Below are 25141 nucleotides of genomic sequence, written 5' to 3'. Positions count from 1 at the left end.
CAATTAAGATAATTAACTAGTAAAAGAAAGTAAACTCAAATGCTAAAAGATCTTGGCAAGGGTTGAGAGTAAAGAATCACTATCCTTGTCATTAACCACAAACATGGCAATTATGAAGAGTTAATCCCACTTCGTCAATCTCTACACATTAAGGAAAGTCAAGTAGGCGTAATTAATCCTAATCCATACGTCCTAAATAACTTACTAATTGAATTAGTAAAAGATTAGCGTCAATAGAAACAAGATTAATTAACAACCCTAAATTATTAATCAATATTGGACATCAATAACTTAAGGTCTTAACCCTCAACTCCAAGCCAAGAGAGAGAAAAACTACTTCATAACTAATGTAAATAATTTATTAAACAATTGGTGTGCAAAACATAAAGCATCATAAATTGTAAGAATTAGTAAAATCTACAACTACTAATTACAAGAAATGGGCAATAGCAACTCAAATAAGCAAGAATAAAGCATAAAAACATCAAATTCATTAAAAAGAAATTTAGAATTCAACAAATAAATGACAAAATAAAGAAACTAGCAAGAGATTTTAAACAAAGTAAAGTAGCAAATAAAAAAATTATAGACTAAAAAGTATAACTAGACAAAATTAAACACTAAAAATAGAAAGAAAATCCTAAGAAACACTAAAACTAGAATACAAGGTTCTAAAAGCTAAGAAAAAGAAAAATGAGTGTGTATATTGATGTGTGTCTTCATCCCCTTCATTCATTGCTTCAATAGCTTCAAAAATGTGTTGGATTGAGTTAAGAATGTGTTGGATTGGCAGTTTTGCAAAATCTTCATTTCTTCATGAATTCTCCACTTTTGCATGCTTTTCTTCCATTTTTCAAGTCATCCTTGCCTTCCAAATCTTAAACCACCACTTGAACAAAAATATTAAGGCATCGAATGAGATAAAAAATAGAATTAATCTGATATTTTTAAAGAAAAAAAAAAGCATATTTTAATCTATTAAATACAAGTAGGAGAAAATTCACAAAATCATGTATTTACAATGAATAAGTGCAAGTTAAGTTGATAAAGTTCACTCTTTTCAATCTAAAAATCATCATAAAATATGGGTTTATCAACTCTCCTACACTTAAACAAAAGTATGTCCTCATATTGTAGATCATTGAAGATGAAATTAAAGGATGACAACGTTCATTAAAAGCAATTACCAAACACTTATTCAACTACTCTATCTAATTCTACCTACTCATGCCTGCTTCTACCTACTTAGTTAAGTTAAGGCAATTTTCAAGAACATATATAAACATAGAGGGCCAAAAGCAATATAACGATCAATTCAATCCCATGAATCAATTTGAGTCTTAAAACAAATTTAACAAACTTGCAAGGTAAGATTTTCATGAGAAAAGAAAACATAGAATTGAGTAATCGAACCTTTACCAGATATGTTTACTCTCTTATCACTCTAGTGTATAGGGTTGATTCACTCGATTCTCTCCTAACCTTGCTTTCTAAGACTTGTTCTTCTTCTAATAATCAACAAATATTTAATGTATACGTACAAAGGGATTTAAAAGTTGTAATGGGACTAGGGTAAAGATAAAGATGTATATGGTCAAGTGGACTAGAAATTTAAATCATTGATTAGCTTAAATCTCCACCTAACCTTCAACAACCTACTTGACCCTATTTCATGAATCTAGCTACATATGACTCACTTGTCACACACACTATACATTCTTTTTCAATTCACATTACATATACCCTTACTTCTAAGAATGTCATTTGAAACGACATTTATTACTTTCATATATATATATATATATATACATTTGTCTTCTTTTTCATATGAGTAAATGAACATGCCTTTAACCATGTAATGTATGTATGTGTTTTTCAATTTTCAAAGTTTTTAATCGAAACACCTTTATTTTTTCACCAATGCTTTTCTTCCACCCCCTACACTTACATTATGCAATATTCATTAGTCTAAACTAATCCAAATTTAAATTAATACATTCATGATTTTTTACTTAGAAAAATATTATACTAAAAATTAAGAATAAAGGAGACTAATAATAAGGGTCAAATTGATTAATGGTGATAAATTAAAGGGTAAGGCCATTTGGGTAAGTGGATTTAGTGTAAAATGATGGCCTCAATCATTCAAATGTATACATTTAAAATATATTGAATATCAATAATAAAACAAGTTAAAGATTACAATTATAGAGAGAGAATAACATAACACACAAGAAGAACACTACAAGAGAAACGGAGCTTTGCGGCGATTTTTTCACCGAATTGAAACCGCCGCGAAACAGCACGCCAGCGAATTAGGGACCACAGTCCATAAAGGTGCAGGGAATGCATTTTTGCGGCGGTTTTGAGCAACCGCTGACATAATCACCGCTAAATGGAATAAGTTATTTGCGTCGGTCTTAAAACCGCTGCTATTTGGAAAACAGGTTTTTTAAAAAATTGCGGCAGTTAAAAAACCGCCGCAACTTTGATGTGGGTTTTTAAAAAAAAACTGCAACGGTTTGAAACCGCTGCAATTTTATGCATGAATTTTAAAAAAAATACGACTAGGATTGGTTTGTTCCATTTTTCTTTACTATAAAAATCCATATAAAACTTGTAATACAACTTGCATTAAAAACTATATCCACGTTTGGATTGTATATCTTTTCAATATTCTCATTCATTTCTAACATATAAATATTGGTGTATCATTAAAAATAGAGCTGATATTATTTTACTTTCTTAGCACTAGCCTACAGAATAATAAAATAAAGCCAAACTATAAATATTTCAAGTTAGCAAAGTGAAATACAAAGGTAAGTGAAAATATTAACCTTCAAATGTGATGAAACCTTCTCTACTTTTATGAAAACTCCTAAAGATTCAATAACAAGAGTAGCCCAAAATCACCCAAGTGATCTCCACAAGATCTCTAAATAGTAAAATAAATAATTACTCAGTTAAATCAAATAATCATATAAAAGGAGTAACAAAGCAAAAACAAGAAATAACAAATTACAAAACTACCTCTAATGGAAAGGACAAGTGAAAAACACCGTTAAAAAAAAAATAGTCTGGTGTATATCCTTTCTAAGGGTAAAATACTACTCTATCTTAGAAAAAAATATAATATATGAATTAAATTAAAACTTAACAAGCAATGCACTACTACTTAATAATGTAAGAATGAAATATGGCTCAATTGATCAAAAAGTACAAAAAATTTACTTGATATAATGACCAATAAGATCATCATCGGTCATGACTCATCTCTCACTACAAGAGAACCGTGGTTTTGCGGCGGTTTTTTATGATTACCGGCGATTTTAAACCGCCGCAAAATCAAATGCAGGCGGCTAAGGGAAACGCCCTGGATATTGGCGCGGGGATTAGGTTTTGCGGCGGTTTCTAGAAACCGCTGGTATAACCGCCGCTAAATGAGAGTGCAACGATTTCGCGCATGTTTACCGGCGGTTACGGACTGCCGCTATTTAACACGATTTTTTTTAAAGTTTGCGACTGTTTGGCGGCGGTTTTAAAATGCTAATTTCAATACAAATTTAAAAAAAATTTGGATTTTCCTTTTAAAAAATGCTGATTTTTTATTTAATTTTAAAGATACATTTTTTGGCCTTTTTTGAATTTTTTAATACTATAAATCTTAATATTTTTCATTTTTTGAATCTAAACTTGTGACAAAAATAACAAAATTAACTGAAAAATAAAATAATATATTTATCATTTGTGTTGCCATGTCTCGCCTTGAAACTGTCAGAGATACATTGGTGGCAGCATATTTGAAAAAATCAAAATTCTCTATAAGTCAGAGCCAAAACAAGTAAACTACATGATCAGAGAAGAACATCATCTATACTTCCAAGAGATCATCATTCATCAAGAATAAAATTATCAACTACTATATAAACATGTCAATAGTGTCTCTAACAAAGAAACCAACCTTCCACCCATACCTCCTTTTACAGTCAATACCTAATTCAACTTTGTTCTCCCGGTGAACCTGAAGTGTAGAAAGAATATGAAGTCATTTTAATTTTTTAAAATTCAAATTAAATTTGGAATTGAAATCTTAGATACAATGATGGTGATGATGACTTACTTGAATCAAATCCATGTAGTTCATTCTGTACAGGTGATCCTCGGAAAGAATCAATACATCCTCAATGTTCCTTGCTCTTGGATCCTATAGCAAATAATCATTGTCATTAATTAAAAAATGGAACTAACAACACTTTGTATACGATATGTCAACAGAACAACATATATAGCACATACAAAGTTTTATATTCTCTGTCAACAAGCAAGCAATTAGACTATATGTGTTAAGATTAATATATGAAATAAAGTACATGATAATGAAATAGCTTAGCACCTTAAATAGCCAGTAGAACTGCCTTACAGGCATCAACAGTATCCTAAAACCAACTTTGACCCTCAATTAAGCTACCAAGTTTGCTCTTCATCCTTTTTCATGATGCACAATAATTCAAGTATTCATACATACACTACTGTCCACGTCCTTAGTGTTATATGTGGCACATTTAGAATTCATGGTACCTTGTTTACATGTTTAGGTATTCTTAGTTTTATTATGGTTCTTGTTGGTTTGATTATGCTGGTTCTTTTTTGTTTCTGGCTGTATAAAAAAGTAGAGGTAGCTAAGTAACTCTAATGCTATGCATTGCATTATGGTTTCTGATTATTTGTTAATGTACTTCTATTTTTTGTTTTTACCACATTGTAAGGAAGTTGTTTTGTATGCTAGATATAATACAGGGGCCAATTATCAGAATATGAGAAGTAGCTCTAGAACTAGGTGCATTAGTTAAGTTATGAGTGTTTAACAACTAAACTAATAAGTTTAAGGGAAAAGAAAACAATCAGTAACAGCAGCTATAAACACCACAAATTGAATAGCATACTATTTCTTGTAATCTGAAAGTAAGAATATCATTTTAGAACATGAAAACTCATAAGGTTTCCTTTTGTGTTCAGAGGATAAAAGAGTTTTTACAAAAAGGTTCAACATAACTAGTGTAAGCACATGCATAAAAGAATTATTTATCTTCTAAATAAATTATGTACTAGTTCTTGCGGAGGTCTTTTATTTTGATCAATAATAGAACTCCTCTCCTCGGTGATCTTCGAAATAGGATCCTTTGCCTGAAGTAATAAGTCTGGAACAGATAGTAGAGATAAGATGGTATTAATTATGAGTCTCATATAAGATAAAGCTAGTTTAAGTGTAGAATTATTAAGTGTTTATAATATACCACAGAGGTAATAAAGTAATTAGTAATAAATTATTTTGTTAAAAATTTTATCGTATAAACATAAATAAGATATAAACATTCTAGTTATTAATAAAATATATTTTTATTAATAACTAGATAGAATACTTACTTTAGATTCGATCAGTGAAACAAACTTCATTCAGATCTTTTAAATTGAATTGGAACATATTTTAATTTGAAACAAACTTATTTCAGATCTTATCGCACTATAAGAAATGGAGTCTACTAGTTCATTTGTTCAACCATTACAATCACTAATGTAACTAAAATGAAATGAAATGAATAAATGGTCTTATCACACTATGCTTTGCCCGTTATTAACAAAATAAGGTCTTATCATAATAAAATAAGTTCTTTTCCTCACTGAGAAAACAAAACAGAGCTCTGGGAATATAGTTGGCTTAGACATTGCAAAGCATGTTTCAGCGATAGATGCTTAAAAGCATTGCAAAGCAAGTAAGAGTATAAAAATATTTGTTATATAAAGCTTACGTATTTCTACTAATTAATTTGTTATACCACTCCATTTTGATGCGCTTGATCTTTATTTCTCTCTAATTTAAACATTAGTATGATAATATTCATTCATTTCGAACAAATGCCGACTAAGATATAGTAGATAATAACAACTGGTGAAACATTGTCGAAATTGTTCGGATTAGTATGGTGAAACATATTCAAAACACTTGGCATATTGTCGAACACTTGGCATGCAAAAGTATAACCAACACAAAATAGCACTAACAAGCATTCTTTGCAACACCAAATCAAAATTCAGCACCAATGACATGAAAAATCAGCAGCATTTCGCAGGGACTCAGCAAAGTATCAGTCAATCAATCCAAACAAATTGAAATTCAAACTCAAGAAGCTCTTAACAGCATGTTTAACTATGTATAAACTAACACTAATTCTAACCTAAACTCAACTAACAGCAGCAAATAATCCTAATCAAATCAAATTAACACTAAAATCAACATATAACTAATCCTAATTTAACTAAAACAGAGAAGAAAAGGTGATCTGAGAACCTGAGTCGAAGAACAGAGCAAGAACTCGGAGAGAGAGATGCAGTGGCAGTGACCAACCGCTGGTGCGTTTGAACTAGAGTGGCTCTATTATGATTCTACGACTGGGAATGAGGGAGGCTGGAGGGAGCTAGAGAGCCACAGTGCGAGGTTGCGAGGAGGGGAAGAAGATGGTCGCGGCCGCGCTGGATGGTAGCCGGCAGCGAGACAGAGAAGGCAGGAGGCAGGAGACAGGGGAAGAGAAAGAGAGAAAGGGTTTTCACGGTGGTTGTTCGGCGAAGGTGGAAGAAGAAGAAGAAGAAGAAGAAGAAGAAGAAGAAGAAGAAGAAGGTGGTGGTTCTGTGGTTCTGACGGAGATGTTGAGGGTGATGATCGATGGTGGCGCTGCGTTGGTGGTTGAAAAGAAGCTAGGGTTGGAGAAGGGGGAGTGATTCAGACTTTAGAGCTCTGGACTTCTAGTCGAGGGGGTGACGGGGCACTTAGGGCGCTGGCTTTATCTGATTCTTTTTGTAGCAGAAGCTCAAATTGCTATTATAACCGCCAGTATCTTATTAATTTGCGGCAATTTGATAAACAGCCGCCCATTCATCGTTGCTATTGTCCGTATTTGTTGTAGTGTCTTCACATAATTTCTGGAACCACCGTCAAACCTGAAAAGAAATAAAAAATAACTTGTTGAACGAATAAGTGAAACAAGGAACTCCCAAACACACATAAGATAGAGAATCTTATAGCACATTACCATCTTGAGAATCAGTATATACGAAAACATGACATGAGTCTCAGTCCAAAAGATTCCCAAAGACAACAACAAACACAGGAAATATTTTCATCTTAGGAAAAGACATAGTTTCTCAACATCTCTCAACACTTTGTTTCTTTTTCTTTTTTTTATTGTACAAAACAATTTAAAGCATCAAAATTGAGTATAGTTAATGGGTATGTTGAAAATAGGCATAAACAGCTAAAATGGACATAAACAAGCACATTTAGCATTTAAATTACACAATCAATTAAAACCTCCAAAGATAGAAGAATTTTCAAAAAAGAGAAAAGAAAAAAATTCAAATAAATTATATAACTCTGCATCTTTGCTCCTCTTTAAAGAAGAACGTGGATATACTAATAGGGATATATTAAAGAGAATGTTACCTTTAATTCCTCAATTGGAAATTTTTCTTGAGCATTCTGTATTTCTATCACTTGAAGGCTCAAGTCTCACTATGTTGTGTTCAAACTATAGTTTATGTTCTATAATTTCTTATTCAAGTAAGTTTAATAAAAAACTCTAACTCAAATTAATGGGATACCCTAAAATCATTTTTTTGGAAACTTATTATTCTAACCAAGTAGCTTAAAACTTAAATTTTTTAAAAAAAGAGGTTGGATGAAAATTAAAATTCTAAGTTCTTTTTCCTATTCTCTACTATTCCAATTCATCACATACATAAGAAAAAAAGACCTAAATCTTATTATCCATATTCATCTAATCACAACTAAATATATATATATAAAAGCCATATTTCATGAATCTCACTAAATATTAGAATTTTTATAAAGTATCAAAATTAAGAACTATAAGTATTAATAATAGTAATCCATACCAAAATTAAGAACTATCATGATAAAGTATTATTTTGTCCTAAACATTTATATATGGTAAATATCAAACTGATCCGATCCTTAACAACCCTTTCGTTCTATTTACTATATTATCTAAAATGTTTAAAGAAGAGTCAATATTAATTATCCTCATTTTTAATCCTATAAAAAATACTAATGAATCATGTATATCTTCTTAACAACTTTAATTTTGTTTTTTATGCAATATTACAAGAAGAGAGAAAGAAGAGTGGAAGGTGACATATGAAAGAACACTGAAATACGTTAAATTATACCTCTTAGCTAAGAAGAAGTAATATAACAGAAAGCTAAACAAATATACTAATAATAAACTAACAGAATAAAACTAACAATATCTATTCTATCTCATTCCTTTAATAATCCTAAATCTTTTATAAGTTATTTTTTTATTTCTATGTTTTTAACTTTATTGTTTTTAACTAATTTTTAATTTATTTACAATGATAAAATTATAGGATTTTGCTACATACAATAATATTTATTTATATGGTATCACTTTTATTGGTAATTTTTTATTTAGTTAATGGTAGGATTAACATTCAGTTGCAGGAGGATGGCCAAGAGGACGATGCTAATTATTACAAGGTACTGTAGTTTACTACATCGTTTATTTCATTTGATAATTCTTTTTTTCATTTTGTGCATTTGAGTGTATTTTTTTTTATTGTTATTGACTTTTTTTTAAGTTGTACTGTTGACATTTTTATTAATTGTTTAAATAAAACAAAAATGATTTCTTTTTTTAATATTGTTGGAACAAATAATTTTATAATAATTTAGATCATCCATATTAAATTATCAAAAATTTATATTATGATTCAAAAGTATATTTGTATTTGTATTTATAAAAGTTATAGAAGATTTATTTCGGTCTTCTTCAACCAAAGCTTTCTATATTTTTGTTAAGGCTCAATCGCAGCAACTCCTCTCATAGAAGCTTTGATATGTTGGGGACCAAAACCCTGAATTACTATTTATATTTGAGTGTGGGTGTGACACATATTAAACCCTAAAATCTAAATAAAATAGCATATCTTTATTTTCATTTAATTCTAAATCAGAATAATAATGATTTATTTAATCACAATAATTGAGATCACCGTTAAATAAATAATATAATATAAAATAGTTAATTTGTGATAATTAATATATGTATTGTCTATAAATAAATTAAAAAATATATTTTCTAACATTTATTTAATGTTTTAATAAAAACAATAAATATTTAGAAAGATGGATTTTATTTAAAATATTTTTCCTATTTTTGTCGAATGTTCTATTAAATATATCCGAAAGTTACATTTTCATTATATTTTAAAGATAATAAACATCGAAACTATATGTTGGATTTTGCGTGAGAAAAATACGACAATAATAAATGAGTTTATTCGTCAATGAGTTCGTCTGATAATAAAATCGACGGCAAAATAAATTATATTCATATTTATATTAAAAATTTGCCAATAAATCCAATAATTAATACGTAATTTTGTCATAGTGAAAATGTGTGAGACACAATTATGACAAAAAGAAAATGTTAGGAATAACAATATTATTACTCAATCTAATTGTTGGATCAAAAATGATATTTTACCCTAACTATTATTATTTAACCCATCTAATAACTAGCAATGATGCAGTTATGTAGTGATTATTGAAGATAAAATAAATTCAATGCTTTTATATTATACATTATTTTATCTAAAAAATACTATATATACTAAAAATTAACTATAAAAAATAAGTTACTAAATTAACAACCAACATATATTTTATAAGTGTGGATAATTTAATAATTAATTTTAAATGAATTCAGATTTTTTAAATTTTGTTTTTCACTTGAAAAGATAAAATATGATTTTTTATTATTTATTTTATAAGTGAAAAAAATATTAAAAAAAATTTAAAAATAAAAAATTATATTTTATTTTCTCAAGTAAAAAAAAAAATTAGAAGATGCAAATTCATTTTGAATATGCTTGTTTTTAACCAGTGTTGTCAATTTACTTTTGCAAAACTAGCTAATTATATTAAAAGATTATTTTTTTTGGTGTCTATATTAAAAGATGATTTAATATATATAAGAGGCACGCGTGATTTGTCCTGAGTATAATATATAGACAAACCAAGTCACGTTCTTATAATTAATTTATGACAACTTTGCTCGATAATATATATATTTCACACAACCCCGCCATCAAAGACCAGCATCATCCCCCTTTTGGAGATTAAAACAAAAAAGAGAGATGTTCAGTGCTAAGAAGTTAGCAGAATCATCTAGTAGTAGTAGTAGTAGTAGTGTGGTGGGTCTTCCCTCAGAATATGTGTATCTGAAAAATAATAGCGATGAGAAATACATTATTTTGGACGATGAAGAAGCTCAAAATATTACAATTCCAACGATTGACTTTTCACAGCTTATCTCTTCCAATTCCTCTGACCGTTCTAAGGCAATCCAACAATTAGGCCATGCCTGCACCCACTGGGGTTTCTTTATGGTAACAATATTCAACCTCAAATATTATATATATATATATATATATATATAAGGTTTGATTATGCGTGTCATGATACTACTTCTTTCAAAAGTTTAAGTTGATATAAAGAAATACATGAATAGTAATATTTCTGGCACAATTTTTTTTTTTTGCAGTTTCCATAAATCTTGTGCATATGATTTTTTTATGCTTTTTGAGATCAACAAATACCGAATTTCAGACTTTTAAATCACAGAAGTTCTAATATTATATTATGATACTATATTACTTCTTTTAAAAATTTATGATAAAAAGAGGCACATGATTATGAATGTTTATATTTTTAACCGATTGAATTGCAATTTCCTCAAAAATAATTTATCGACTGTTACAAAATCATTTGAAAAGATAAAAGTTTTTTTGCGTTTTTACGTAATTATCCTTTTAAATTTATAGTTACATATATATATTAAAGGATCATATTGATTATTTATTTTATTCTTGAACGTACGTATTTTTTTGGTATGTAAATTGTAGCTAGTTTTTTAAAAGAAGGCAATCTTTTTAATCAATTATCGACCGACAACAAACCCTTTTTTTTTTTTTAATTTGGACAATCAACAAAGGTAAAAAAAAAATGTTCTTTTTCCTTGTAACATTACAATAATGTATTTGAAAAACAGCCACAACTATCACATGCATGTAAATACATATATAAAGTAATTCAACTATATTATTATAATCCCATTGCTGCCATTTATAATCAATGAATAGAATTAAAAAGAAGAGTTCCATTCTGTTAACTTCTATCAATGATAAAACACTTGTGAATTCTTGACTAATATTGCAGCTTATCAATCATGGAGTGTCAGAGACACTGAGGGAGGAGCTGCTTAGGGCAAGCCAAAGCTTTTATGATTTGCCTGAGCAAGATAGAAAGCAATATGAAGGAGGGAATATATTGGATCCAATAAAGTGTGGGACAAGCTTCAATGTCAATGTGGAAAAGAACCTATTGTGGAGGGATTATCTCAAATGCCATGTTCATCCTCGTTTTCATGCTCCACTCAAGCCCACAGGTTTTAGGTATGACTCTCTCGCTAATAAATAATAATAATTAACCGAAAAACCAACAATAATATATTTAAGTAAAACTCACACAGTTGTCTTCATTTAAAATTAATAATTGAGAATGTTAGATAATGACAATTCTCAAATATCAATTTCATATAAAAATAATTACGTAAATTTTTATCATACATTTATTGCATAATTTTAAATTGTGATTATCATTATATTGCAATGAAAAAAAAAACAGAAAGTAAGTAAATTTGACAATTGTAATTGTAGTTATTAATACCAATATTATGACCGTTTGTTATTACGGACCACAACTAATAATCACAAAAATAATTGAAAACTAATAAAAAAATCAGTACCAATCAGTCTAAAATTATTTTATATTTTAAATTATTATTTATTTTATTTAATATTTTTAATTATCACTGAAATAATTAAATAATTTATTATAATAAATATATAATTATGAATATTACCTAAAATTATAAATATTAAATTAAATAAAATAAATTTAATTTTTTGGTTTTTTTAGCATTGTAAAAATGTTTGAAGACAATAAAAATTAATCTAAAATAATTTAAAATTATCTTATTTTATATTTTTTAATTATCTTTGGATCAAAATAATTGCATATTATTATCATTAAGTTAAATAAGATCATTTTTAGTTAGTCTAGTAATTAAGGAATGAAAAATAAAGTTAGCGGTAATTAAATAAAGAATGTTAAATAAGATAACTTTCTATTGAAGGCTGATTTTTTATTTAATTTTTTAAAATAATTATGATGCAAATAGCTTTTTTATTTTTATTTTTTTGGTCTTTTGATGTGTGTACCGTGTTTAATTTAAAATTCATCTGTTTGTCAATTCAATTATTAAGAGCTTACTAGTTCAGCTAGACTCAATAATTTCAAAGGAGCGTTTAGGTAATATACAATAAAGTGTTTTTTTTTTTTTTTTTTTTTTTTTAAATTTAGGTTCTAGAATATCAACAAAATCAATTTACAGGCATTTGCCCCTTTCTACCTACTCCATTAACATAAAATTTTCATCAGTACTGTATATAGTTTATATAATTTCTATTTTTCGCAGCTTAATTACACAAAGCTAACCTTTTTTTTTTTTTTTGAAATAAAAAGCTCAACACAATAAGGTAAAGCATTAACGTCTTAACAAAAAGTACTAAACAGATAAAATAAATTAATTTGATTCTTGATTCTTGAAAATTCTGTTATTCTTTTTTAACTAAGTGCTCCAAATGATAACAATGAAATCAAACCCACCCATATATATTTTATTAATTTGACTGCATATTAATAATATTAAAAGATAAAAATAATGTATTTTCCAACAAAATAAAAAAAAATATTTATTTTGCTGACTAAATAAAAAAGACATTAAATACACAAATACATATTTTTTATTTTATTTTATTTTATTATTTGTTTTTTGGAAGAAGGGATTTAGGCCCAAATTTGGGACCCAATGCAACCTGATTTTGCAGGGTCTGTTATGTTTTAAAAGTTTACTATTAACAATTAAAATTCAAAATAATATAAATATTAAAACTAACCGACGAGATTAACATATTATAAATTACAAATTGAAAATTTTTAATTTTAATTTTGATTATTTTATTTGAATTTAAAGAAAAAAATAAAACAAACCCGATTTTTCAGTCCCCTAAAAAAGATATATTTGTGTATTTGAAGTTTTTTTATTTGTTTTGAAAAATATTATTTTATTTTTACGAAAAATTTACTAATTCTATCGGTGTCGGCTAGTAAAATAAAGAAGAGCGTGATAGCGATTAATGATTCAATAATCCACTCATCACTTGAATTGCACGTTAAACAAAACTAATTGATTTTTAATACATTAGATCCACTGTATCTTTTTTGTTTTCTGTGGAATTTTTTAATTTGGTATGCAAAGATTAATTTGTTGTTAATGTAAATTTTATTTTAGGTTTTGTCATTAGTTAATAAATTAATGCATATATAAAATAAGATCATTTAGTTTCCTATAAAACACAGGTACAAATTCAACAAGCGACTATTATTTAGCTGGTTTTATCTATTTCATAATTTCGAGATTTTGACTAATTTGTTGTTAATATAAATTTTATTAGGAGGTTTGATTGAGCAAAGATTTAATTATACTGTTCCCTGTTTTAGGTCTATGGTTAACGTCCAATACTCGATTTTGAAAAGAGAAAACACTAAAATTAATTTCTTCAACTAACTTTGTGATATATTCATTATATCCTTATGAGAAAGCCTCTTTGCCATTTTCTTTAAAATTTGAATAATTTGAGACTGACTACTCTTCGAAGATAAATTAGTTTTTTTTTTTACCTGAATAAATTAGTATTTTTATTTATGTTGGTTTTCATTAAATTTTTGCAGCAAAATCATAGAAACATATTGCAAAACGAGTAGGGAGATCGTTGGAGAGTTACTAAAAGGAATATCAATAAGCTTGGGCCAAGAGGAAAACTACATACACAAAGTGATCAATTATGAATCGGGCTTCCAAATATTTGTTATTAACTTTTACCCACCTTGTCCTAAGCCTGAGTTAGCAATGGGTCTACCTCCACATTCAGATCATGGGCTTCTATCCTTATTGTTGCAAAATGATCTTCAAGGGCTTCAAGTTCTTCATAATTGCAAGTGGATCCCTATCCAACCTTTACCCAACTCCTTTCTAGTTAACACTGGGGATCACATGGAGGTAAAGCAATATTCACTCAAGACCCCCAAACCAAAAAAAAAAATAGCAATATTCACTTTTTCATCAATTTATTTATAAAAAAATATTATTTAAAAAAAAACAATATTCACTTTTTCATTCAATTTATTTATAAAAAAAATATCATTTAAGTTCTTTAACGTTTATTCTTAATTTTCTTCCTAACATTTAAAGGATCATTTTAGTAGGATTATATTACGGTGATTATGTCACACAAAAAAAAAATTATAGTGACTATAGTACTTCAAAAAATATTGCTAAAATTAAAGTCACACTGTTTATTGTTAAACAACTCGTTAAAATAGTATTACTTCAAAAAAGTGTTCCTAAAATGTTAAAAAAAACGACTTTAATTTTAACAACATTTACATAATTACTATAGTTACTATAGCATAGTCATACTAAAATCTACCATGTTTAAAATATCTTATTTTTATTCCAAATTTTTTATTTCATCTTATTTTAGTTCTGTAATTAAAATTAAATTTTTTTCCTTCTTACTTTTATTATTCAGCTAGTTTCACTAGAATCACACTAAAAGAGTATTTTTAGAAAAAAGAAAATCATACGGAACAAAAATAATTACAATTTTTGCCGTTACTTAAAAGAAAATCATACGGAACAAAAGAGTATTTTTAGAAAAAAGATTTTAAATTTTGACTAAAGAATTAAACCAAGATAAAATAAGACATTTGAGATAAAATAAAATATATAAAATATTAGAGATGAAATTAGAATTTAGTTTAAATGATAGAAACTAAAATAATATATATTTTATCCTTTAACTAATTTCTTTATCGATCTGTATATATTTATAACAGCATAATAAAAAGTTTTCACGTGATTAAACTTTTTCATGAAGATATTAAATACATCCATATACAGTACTGTCTATATAGTTTGGTTGTTCAAAACTAACAAATATAAACTACTTTTGGCATCTAGTCCATGAAAATTATTTTAAAATATATATAGTTGATTGTTTATGATGAATTATTTAATGCTCAGATACTGACCAATGGAAAATACAAGAGCAACATACATCGTGCTATTGTGAATAATAAAGGTACAAGAATTACCATAGGTGCGGCACATGGGCCACCGCTTGACGACACTTTTGGCCCTGCAACTCAGCTGCTTGGGGAGCATGATCTCCCTTTATATCAAGCCATTAAATATAGAGATTATATGAATCTTCAGCAAAGCAATGCATTGGACAACAAGAGTTGCTTAGATCATGTTCGCATTTGAATTGAATGTGTGTTTCGTGTCATGCTTGTGTTTGTAATTTGTGATTGAATTGATTGTGGGAATGAAATTTAGACTTATCAGCTTGTCTAGTTGAAAAATAAATGGAGAACGATAATTACTGTATTGTATTGAATTGAATAGAACAGTGAATCTTATATATGTTTGTATCTATTTTGACTTGTATACAAGTAAATAAAGTTACTATGCATAACCAAAACAAAACAAAAAATGTTACTATGCAATTGCTTCAGTACTACGAAAACCAGAGGATAATTACTTTTTGTATATGACGAATGTTATGTTCCTTTTGCATATGTAGAAAACACGTGTTGCAATCACTAAAACTTGGACAGACATGTTCTGGTCTACTAAAAGTTTATTTAAAAATTATCTTTTAAAAATTAATTTAATAAATTATTTTTCAAAACAAAAATTTTATAACTAAAGTTCATACAAATCGAATCCATTAGATTTGAATTATGGGAGACGAAACAAATATGTAAATCGAAGTCAATCCATTCGATTTATTAGCATTTTAACTATACACTTAGTTCGAATTCATTTTATTTTATTTTCATTCAACAACATTTTTCACCTAATTCGAATTCATTGGATTCAATTTACTACGTGTTTCGTTAAATCAAATTTAATCAATTCGATTTATATAGAAATGTATTTTGAGACTGTGGCGTTGTATTTTCTGGTTTGAGACATTTAGATAATATTGATGTACATTTAGTTTATTGAGGTGTTTTACCCTTAATATTATCATTATCAATAAATACCATTATACCACCATTATCGTTATCACTTTTTTTCTGTCACTGTCTAAACAACCACCTTCATTTTTTTACCACTGTTAATAACTTTTGAACTAATAAAAAAAAGTAAAGTATATTTTTTATTCCTAAAGTTTGACAAAAATTTTAAAAATACTTTTAAGTTTTATTTTGTTTCAATTTTGTCCTAAACATTTTTTATTTGCATCAAATATATCTTTGACGGCTAATTTTTAAAAAAATTTAAGACCAATTTAACAATAATTTCATAAGAACAACCCTCAACATAAGCAAATCAAGCATAATTTGCATACATTATTATTAGATTGGTCTTAAATATTTTGAAAATTTAGCTGTTGAGTGTATATTTGATGCAAATAAAAAATTTGTAGGACAAAATTAAAACAAAATAAAACTTAAGAGTATTTTTAAAATTTTTGCCAAACTTCAGGAACAAAAAGTATACTTTATCCTAAAAGAAATTAGTTAAATAAAATAACCTAAGATATTTAACAAACATTAATCAAAATTTAGATAAATAAAATAGATTAAATAACTTTTTATAAAAAAAAAAAACAAAAGCAAAGAACACTCCATCAACAAATGGTCCTAGCTATTTATCTCCAACAACTGCAAGGTCTTCCTTACATCTTTAGTTTAATTAAAGATCCACCAGCAAGGCTAGTAGCGATTGTTGTAACCTCGAGCTCGAAGATGATGAAAATGACGAAGATCTTAAACAAGAGAGGCAAAGGCAGAAATAAATCGAGAAAAAAGAGAAGAAGAATGGCAGATCTGAAAGCTAATGGCATTAGAGACGATTGTAGATGCGACACGGAGCAGCAACAATGGCGGATTTAAGCATAAACAAAAGTAGATGCAACAAAAAATAGAAGAGGTGGGAGAATAGCTAAAGAAGAAGAAGAATAAAGGGAAATAGACAAAGATGAAGATGAGGAAGAGAAAAAATTTAACTATCTTGAAATAGGAATAGACCAAGATGAAGAAGAAGAGAAAGATGGAGGTGGCAAAATAGAGGATTTGAGACTCCCTGAGAAAGAAGGAGTGGAAGGGGATGAAATAGGAAGGAGGATAGTGTTACGAATTTTATAAATTTAGTAAGGGTGAATTGTCTAAACAAATGGTATAATTTGTGTCTACTTTTAAAAATAAGTGTCTCACCATTTTAAAGAGATACAAATTATATGTCTTTAGTGTGTAAGTGTGTGTAAGCGTGTCCTTTATAAATTTATGTCTTACAAAACAAACACTATACATGTACCTTCATGTCTATGTTTCTGATAGACATATATATCAATCAAACACTGCCTTATTGATGCAGGACAGTGATAACATGGCGAGAGAAAACAAGGCAGGGGTAGTCAATGGTAAGGACTATTGGGTAGTGTTTGTTTTCGGGGGCAGGACACGGAGACATGGACAACACTTGTTTAAAAAGTGTTTGGAATCAGAGACATGGACAGTGAACATATTGTCTTCGAGACAGTTTTTTATACTTTTGTGTCCACTCTTTCACGAAGGACAATGATGGACACGGAATTTGGAAGAGTGGACACGGACAATTTTATAAATTTTGTTTTCCTTTTTTTCCACTATTACCCCTTCTTATTTTTCCTATTGCGTTGTTCAGAGATACTTTTTTTTCTTTGTGTTCTTCCTCTATCTCTTTCTTTTCCAGGTACTCTCTCTTTTCTGTAGAATTTTTTATTGGGGGTAGATAATTCTTTTCTTTTTATCGTTTTACTTCAATACCATTTTAACCTTATATTATATTATTTGATTTGTAATAAAAATAATAACAAAAATAATTAATCTTAAAATTTTTGAAAGATAAATATTAGCAAAAGTAAAATTGATCTTTTAAAATGCTAAAAAATAATTTATAAATTGTAATTGATTTTATATAATTTAAAAAAAAATCCATTTTTTATAAAGAAAAATCAATTTTTAGATAAAAAAAATATTTTTTTAAATAAAAATAGATTTTTATATGCAAAAACTAATTGTTTTTTCATGTAAAAATGAATTTTTTTAAAATTAATTTTTTATTTAAAATTAATTTGACTTATTAACTTAAACAAAATTTTTTATTAATCAAACTCAAATTTATTTTTTTTGTTAATCTTAACCATATGTATTCCTACATATTAATAATAAATTTTAAAATAAAATAATTATATTTATAAATTTTATTTTAATATAAATACTAATATATTTTTTGATTAAAATTTTTTGCCTCTTTAAATTTGACTTTTTTTCAAGTTCCGTCTGTACTCCTATGTACTCTCATTTTTTATTAAATTAATTTGTATTGATGTAGAAAATTTGGAATCACAGGGCTATTTTAGTCATTTCATATAATATTTTAGTCTTGTCCATGTGTATCCAAACATAATATTAGACATTACATTAGTGTCTTGTCTATCGTATCCAAACACAATACACAAAAGATAATTTTTAGTGTCTTGGTCCTATTGTCTCCGTTTCAGTGTCATGTTCTGTCCTGTCTCTAAAAGCAAACACAGCCTTGATGTTCGGAACATGAAAACAACAATGACGCTTATAGGGAAGAAATTCGGGGAAGCATGTAAGACCCGGTTAATTAACGGCTAATTAACCCATATATGAGAATTTATTCTAGAAAGCCAAAAATGATATTTTTATGGCTTAATATGATAGAGGAAATTGAGACGAGAATTTCGGTACCAATTTTATAGAATTCGGACCAAGATTGGACCGAACGGGCCAAACCGGGCCAACCGGACCCAAAGTGGGCCCTTGGCCCAACATAACTAAACCAAAACCCTAGTTTTCAGCACTCTCTCTCCTCACAACACACTCAAACACGCTGAAATTGAAGAGAGGGGAGGAAGAACACTCTCTCAAGTTCTTTCTCTCACTTGATCTTCAAACCACCATAACTTTTGATCTAGAGCTCCGATTGCCGCTCCGTTTGCGGCCACGCGTTCACCGCGGAGAGCTCTACAAAACCCATACAACTAATCTTGAGGTAAGCCACGTGTTTTTGTTCGAAATTCCAGCCCTTATTTTCGAGTTTCATGGGTAAAATGTTGAGATTTTGGGTTCTTTGATGTTATAGGACCCAACTCTCTTGAAGGATAAGGTTAATGTTGTCTCCTTGGACCTTGGGTGTGGTAAGATTCTCAACCCTAGTGTGATTTTGTTGTTCTATGATGTTTGGGTTTTGAGATGTTGTGTATGGGTATGATGGTTGTGGCTTAGGTTGTGTATATGTGAATATTGGAGCTTGATTGGTGACTTTGAAAAGCTTGGAAAGGGTTTGGTGGTGAAAAATCTGTTCTTGGAGGTGTTGAGGCATTGAGAGCTTGTGGATAAGTGGTTTGGAAGTGCTCCGGGGGAGCTTGGGAAAATCGGCTAAGGTATGGTTTCGGTTTCCCGTATCTAATATGTAATGTGGTAGGAAATACTTAGGCTAGAGGCCCTAAGATAGGCATTGAATTGTTGATGTTGTTGAATGATTGAGATATATGATGTGGTCATATATGTGATGATGATTATTAAGGCCTTAGTGGTATGATGTATGAGAAATATGCATGTTGTGATATATACTTGATGATTGGTTATGGTTGAATTGTGGGTTGAACCATGTTGATGGTGAGTATGATGTTGATTGTGTACAATAATAATTTACTGGAATTGGTGTTGTTGAGAATTGGCATGAGGAATAGTATATGATATGTCAATGTGTTTGAGTTTGAGCCACTTGGGTGAAGTGGGGTAAAATGATGAGATAGTGATTTTGGTAATTTGTGGTAATGTGTGTCAATGTGTGAGTTGAGGAGGCTTGATGTTGAATTTGATATATTTTGATTGATTTCAAAGAAAAGGGATGAACCTAGCATGTTTTGATTGGTTTTGAAAAGAGTTGGAAATGGCTTGTTTTGAAATTGGCACTTTGTGGTTTTGTATGAAAATATGGTTTTTGGGCACACTTTGGCGGGACATAACTTGGACTACGGATCTCCGTTTTGTACCAAATCTGTTTAAAATGAAATTGGATCCGGGATGTCCATGCCGTTCAAAGAACGGGTGAAAAACGATTTAAAATGAGGAAGTTATGTCCGTTGGAAGATTGGGGTTTAAATCTGTGAATTCTGCAGCTTTTAACTTAGAAAATTTTTAGCAGAATGACCCCTTGCGCGTGGGCGCACCTGGCGCGTACGCGCCGATCTTCCAGAAAGCGCCATCCACGCGTGCGCGTGATGTGTGCGGGCGCGCCGATTGTGCTGCACCCAATGCCCAGCCATTTTCCAGAGAGTTATGCCAGAACTGTGCCAGTGTTGTGCCTGGGGCACGAGAACACCCACGCGTACGCGTGGTTGGCGCGTGCGCGTCGATTGGCAAATCTTTAATCCACGCGTTAGCGTGCATGACGCTTGCGCGTCGATGAGTTTTTGAGGCCATCCACGCGTGCGCGTGGAGTGCGCGTACGCGTGGCCCTGTTTTCATCCCAAAGTTGATTTTTGAGTTTTAAAAGCCAAATCTCATACTTCTAAGCCTCCGATCTCACCATTTATGTCTTAAATCATTATGACATGCCTAGCTATTAAAAAGGGGCTAGTGAATGAGGTAACTTGCGAGTGAAGCAAGGGAAAAATGAATGATCAATGAGGATCAAGATGATTATGTGAGATGCGGAGGATGGTGGTGGAAGTGCTTGTTAAGCCATGGGCCGAAAGGCTATAATTGCTAATGAAACGGCTGGTTATGGATTTAACCGTGAGCCGGAAAGGCTGTGTATAATATGAATATTGGCTGGTTCTGGACTGAACCGTGAGCCGGATGGCTGATATGGATGTTGATCCATGGATGAGAATTCATGCATGCTTATGCTGAATTATTGATAATTGAGATTTGCACTTCCACTATCAGAGGCACGAGATCCCTGGGAGGAAGCAGTGGCTAGCCACCACGTGCTCCAGGTGGAGGCTCGAGACTCTGTTGACCCTATGTCGTAAGTGTGGCCGGGCACTGTGAAAGACCCGGATGAGCTCGCCCCCGAAATATTCACCAGTGAGGGTGATGGATATGGATCATGTTTATGATCAAGTTTATAACGAGTATAACTCGAGTTGGGGATGCGCGACAGAGGGACAGTCCAATGGTTAGCTACCAGGACTTGTCGGGTTGGCTCTATAACCGACAGATGATATCATCAGCCACTAGGGACAGGCATTCATCATATGCATACTATGTGAATTGTTTGAGATTGCCTATTTGACTGCATATTACTTGCTAATTGTCTAAATGTCTTAACTGCTCCTATTTGTATATTCTTTGTCTGATATAACTGTGTTTGCTATAATATACTCCTGCTGGTGGTTGGGAGGTTTGAAGGAATTGGAAAGGGAAGTATTAGTTAGACTGAAGAATCTTTAGTCAGATACCCTTATATGGTTTAGCTTGTTTATAAGCTTTGATATTATCTGGAGGAAGTTCTAGGATTGCCTTTGGCTTTCCTCTATTATTATGTATTATATATGTGGAAGCTGTTACCGTGCTGGGGACCTCTGGTTCTCACCCATGCGGATTTTGTGGTTTTCAGATGCAGGACGCGAGGCTTCTCGTTGAGGCATGCTGGAGACTTCTGGATTAGCGAAGATCCTTTGTTCTTGGGACTCTGTTTTGGTTTATATATCTTGTTTAGATACTTTTATCTCCATTAAATAATACAAACTGTGATGACTCCTTCTAGAGGGGATTTTGGAGAATAGGTTGTATGTATTTGTGTCCCTTTGGGTTTCCTTTGGGGTTTCCTTATTTTATTATATGTATATATTATTATGCTCGGACCGGTTATCTTCGCAGCCGGATTTTGAGTCTTGATATTCCCGTTTTTGACACTCTTTATATATATGATCTTGCGTTAGCTTATCCTTTGCTCGTTACGTTATCGATCGGAGTGTTGCGCGTTCGAGTTACGGTTTTTGTTTACCCCTTTTTCTACAAAGGCTCCTAGTTATAATCAATTATTCATACTACTATACGTACTAAATTTTTGTTTTAGAGGTCGTAATACCTTGCCATCTCTGACTTATGACTTAAGCATAAGACTCTGTATGGTAGGGTGTTACATTATGGTATCAGAGCAGTTCGTTCCTATAGAGCCTGAGGGATGGACTGACTATGCTTCTGTGCATTCTCTGTGTGTGTGTGTTATGTGCTATTAGTATATCTGCTTGATATAATTGGCATAAACGTTCATGAGCATGCATTTGGGACTTTGAAGCACTAGACTTCCGATATTGAGACTGATCAACTTAATATCGATTGTTGGGTGTGTATAGGAACCAGATGGCGCCTCGTGGACGCGGTAGAGGTAGTGCGAGAGGTCGTACGAATGCTCGTGCACCGGAGAATAATCCTAATGACCCGGTGAACTTTATGGCTGCGTTGGAGAACATGGCTGCTGCTATGCAAGCCACTGCTGAGGCTCTTGGTCAACAGATGAACAACCATGGTAATGATGGAGGTGGAGTTCAGGGTCCGATGACCTTGGCAAACTTTTTGAAGGTTAATCCGCCTAAGTTCAAGGGAACTACTAGCCCGACTGAGGCTGATACATGGTTTCAGGCTATAGAGCGAGCATTACAAGCACAAGTGGTACCTGAAGGACAGCGTGTCGAGTTTGCCACTTATATGCTCACCGGTGAGGCGTCGCATTGGTGGCAAGGCATCCGACGTCTTCTGCAGCAGGGTGATGACTATATCACTTGGAATGTCTTTCAAGAAGAGTTCTATAAGAAGTACTTTCCGACTTCTGCTAGGACGGCTAAGGAACTTGAATTGTTACAGCTGAAGCAGGGTACTATGTCCATATCAGAGTATACTGACAAGTTTGAGGAGCTGTTCAGGTTCTCTCGTATGTGCCAAGGGACTCCGGTGGAATATGAGGAATGGAAGTGTGTTAAGTATGAAGGAGGACTCCGGAGTGATATCTTCAGTTCAGTAGGACCAATGGAGATTAGGACTTTCTCCGAATTAGTGAACAAGTGTAGGGTTGCTGAGGAGTGTGTGAAAAGGGCAACCGCTGAGAAAGGGAGTCACAAAGGTTCATTTCCACAGAACCGAGGGAAGGGCTTTGCACCTAGAGGTCCGTCTTTCAAGAGGGGGAGCTCTTTCAGGAGGCCCAACAACAACAACAATTTCCAAGGGAAGAAGTTTGGAAAGCAACCTCAGAATAAACAAGCTTGTACTAGGTGTGGGAGTCACCATCCGGGAGTACCATGCAAGGCCGGATGGGGTTTGTGCTACAATTGCGGAAAGGCGGGGCATAAAGCCGCAAGTTGTCCAGAGAAGCAAAAGCAAGGTGCTGGGAAAGCACAACAGACGGGTCGGGTGTTCACCACCTCAGCTGTGGGTGCAGAGGGATCCGAGACACTCATTCGAGGTAACTGTGAAATGGTTGGTCAAACTTTAAATGCTTTATTTGATTCGGGAGCATCGCATTCATTCGTTGCATTTGAGAAAGCCCATGAGTTAGGGTTGAAGATCGTAACCTTAGGTTATGACTTAAAAGTGTATAATGCTACCCATGAAGCTATGGTAACTAGACTAGGATGCCCAAAAGTTTCGTTTAGGTTCAAGCAGCGTGATTTTGTCCATAATCTAATCTGCTTACCGATGATCGGTCTTGATCTTATCTTGGGATTGGACTGGTTATCCGAAAACCATGTCCTGCTTGATTGTTCTACCAAGTCGGTGTACTTTATGCCGGAGGATACAGAAGGGCCGGTTGTGGTGAATAATTATTACTTGAATTCAATGATGGTGAACTGTTCTGGAACCGAATGTCAGGGTATCCTGTTGTTAACCGCGGGTGTTTCGGGTGATGATCAAAGGTTGGATCAGATTCCGGTAGTGTGTGAGTTTCCGGAAGTGTTTCCCGATGATATTGAGGAATTTCCACCTAACCGAGAGGTCGAGTTTGCTATTGAATTGGTGCCTGGGGCGGGACCAATCTCAAGTGCTCCTTATAGGATGTCACCGTTAGAGATGGCCGAGCTAAAGTCTCAGTTAGAGGAATTGTTGGGTAAGAACTTTATCCGACCAAGTGTTTCCCCGTGGGGAGCTCCAGTGTTACTGGTAAAGAAGAAAGATGGAAGTATGCGACTCTGTGTGGATTACAGGCAGCTGAACAAGGTCACCATAAAGAATAAGTACCCATTGCCGAGGATTGATGATCTCATGGATCAGTTACAAGGAGCTGGGGTTTTCTCTAAGATTGATTTGCGATCCGGTTATCACCAGATAAGGGTGAGGGGTGAGGATATCCCTAAGACCGCTTTCAGGACTCGTTATGGTCATTACGAGTACACTGTAATGTCCTTTGGGTTGACGAACGCTCCTGCAGTATTCATGGATTACATGAATAGAGTATTCCGTCCGTTTAAATTCGTTGTTGTCTTTATTGACGACATACTGATTTACTCCAAGACTGAAGAAGAGCATGCGGAACACCTGAGGACCGTGTTGCAGATTCTAAAGGAGAAGAAACTCTATGCGAAACTGTCTAAGTGTGAGTTTTGGAAGGATAAGGTGAAGTTTTTGGGTCACGTGGTGAGTAAGAAGGGAATAGCCGTAGATCCAACCAAGGTAGAAGCTGTGATGGATTGGAAGCAACCAACCACAGTAACCGAGATAAGGAGTTTTCTGGGTTTAGCTGGCTATTACCGAAGGTTCATCAAAGGCTTTTCGCAATTAGCTTTGCCGTTGACAAAGTTAACTCGCAAAGACACTCCGTTTGTTTGG

General features: G+C 31.7%; 1 protein-coding gene and 1 long non-coding RNA gene across 2 annotated transcripts; one reads left to right on the top strand and one right to left on the bottom strand.

Annotated features, from left to right (window-relative positions):
• Positions 1–3718: 3718 nt before the first annotated feature.
• LOC107609823 (uncharacterized) lies at positions 3719–6842 on the bottom strand. Its single transcript, XR_001613280.3, has 4 exons — positions 6347–6842; positions 5107–5198; positions 4121–4204; positions 3719–4021 (listed from the first exon to the last, which is right to left on the bottom strand). It is a non-coding gene; the product is annotated as an uncharacterized LOC107609823 (long non-coding RNA).
• Positions 6843–10159: 3317 nt separating this feature from the next.
• LOC107608381 (2-oxoglutarate-dependent dioxygenase 19) lies at positions 10160–15707 on the top strand. The gene is made up of 4 exons (XM_016310187.3): positions 10160–10485; positions 11315–11550; positions 13952–14279; positions 15306–15707. Exons 1-4 carry the CDS (start codon positions 10234–10236, stop codon positions 15546–15548), a joined length of 1059 nt encoding a protein of 352 aa, XP_016165673.1. The 5' UTR covers positions 10160–10233; the 3' UTR covers positions 15549–15707.
• Positions 15708–25141: the final 9434 nt, after the last annotated feature.

The sequence above is a fragment of the Arachis ipaensis genome, chromosome B7 (assembly GCF_059453495.1).
Source record: "Arachis ipaensis isolate K30076 ecotype BB chromosome B7, ASM5945349v1, whole genome shotgun sequence".
Lineage (NCBI taxonomy): Eukaryota > Viridiplantae > Streptophyta > Magnoliopsida > Fabales > Fabaceae > Arachis > Arachis ipaensis.
This window is presented reverse-complemented; position numbering and strand designations above follow the sequence as displayed.

Excerpts from the sequence above, each read along its gene's own strand:
- LOC107608381 (XM_016310187.3), top strand. The coding sequence starts at position 10,234 with ATGTTCAGTGCTAAGAAGTTAGCAGAATCATCTAGTAGTAGTAGTAGT. Across the intron at positions 10,486-11,314 it reads CCCACTGGGGTTTCTTTATG|CTTATCAATCATGGAGTGTC; the intron begins GTAACAATATTC and ends CTAATATTGCAG. Across the intron at positions 14,280-15,305 it reads ACACTGGGGATCACATGGAG|ATACTGACCAATGGAAAATA; the intron begins GTAAAGCAATAT and ends TTTAATGCTCAG.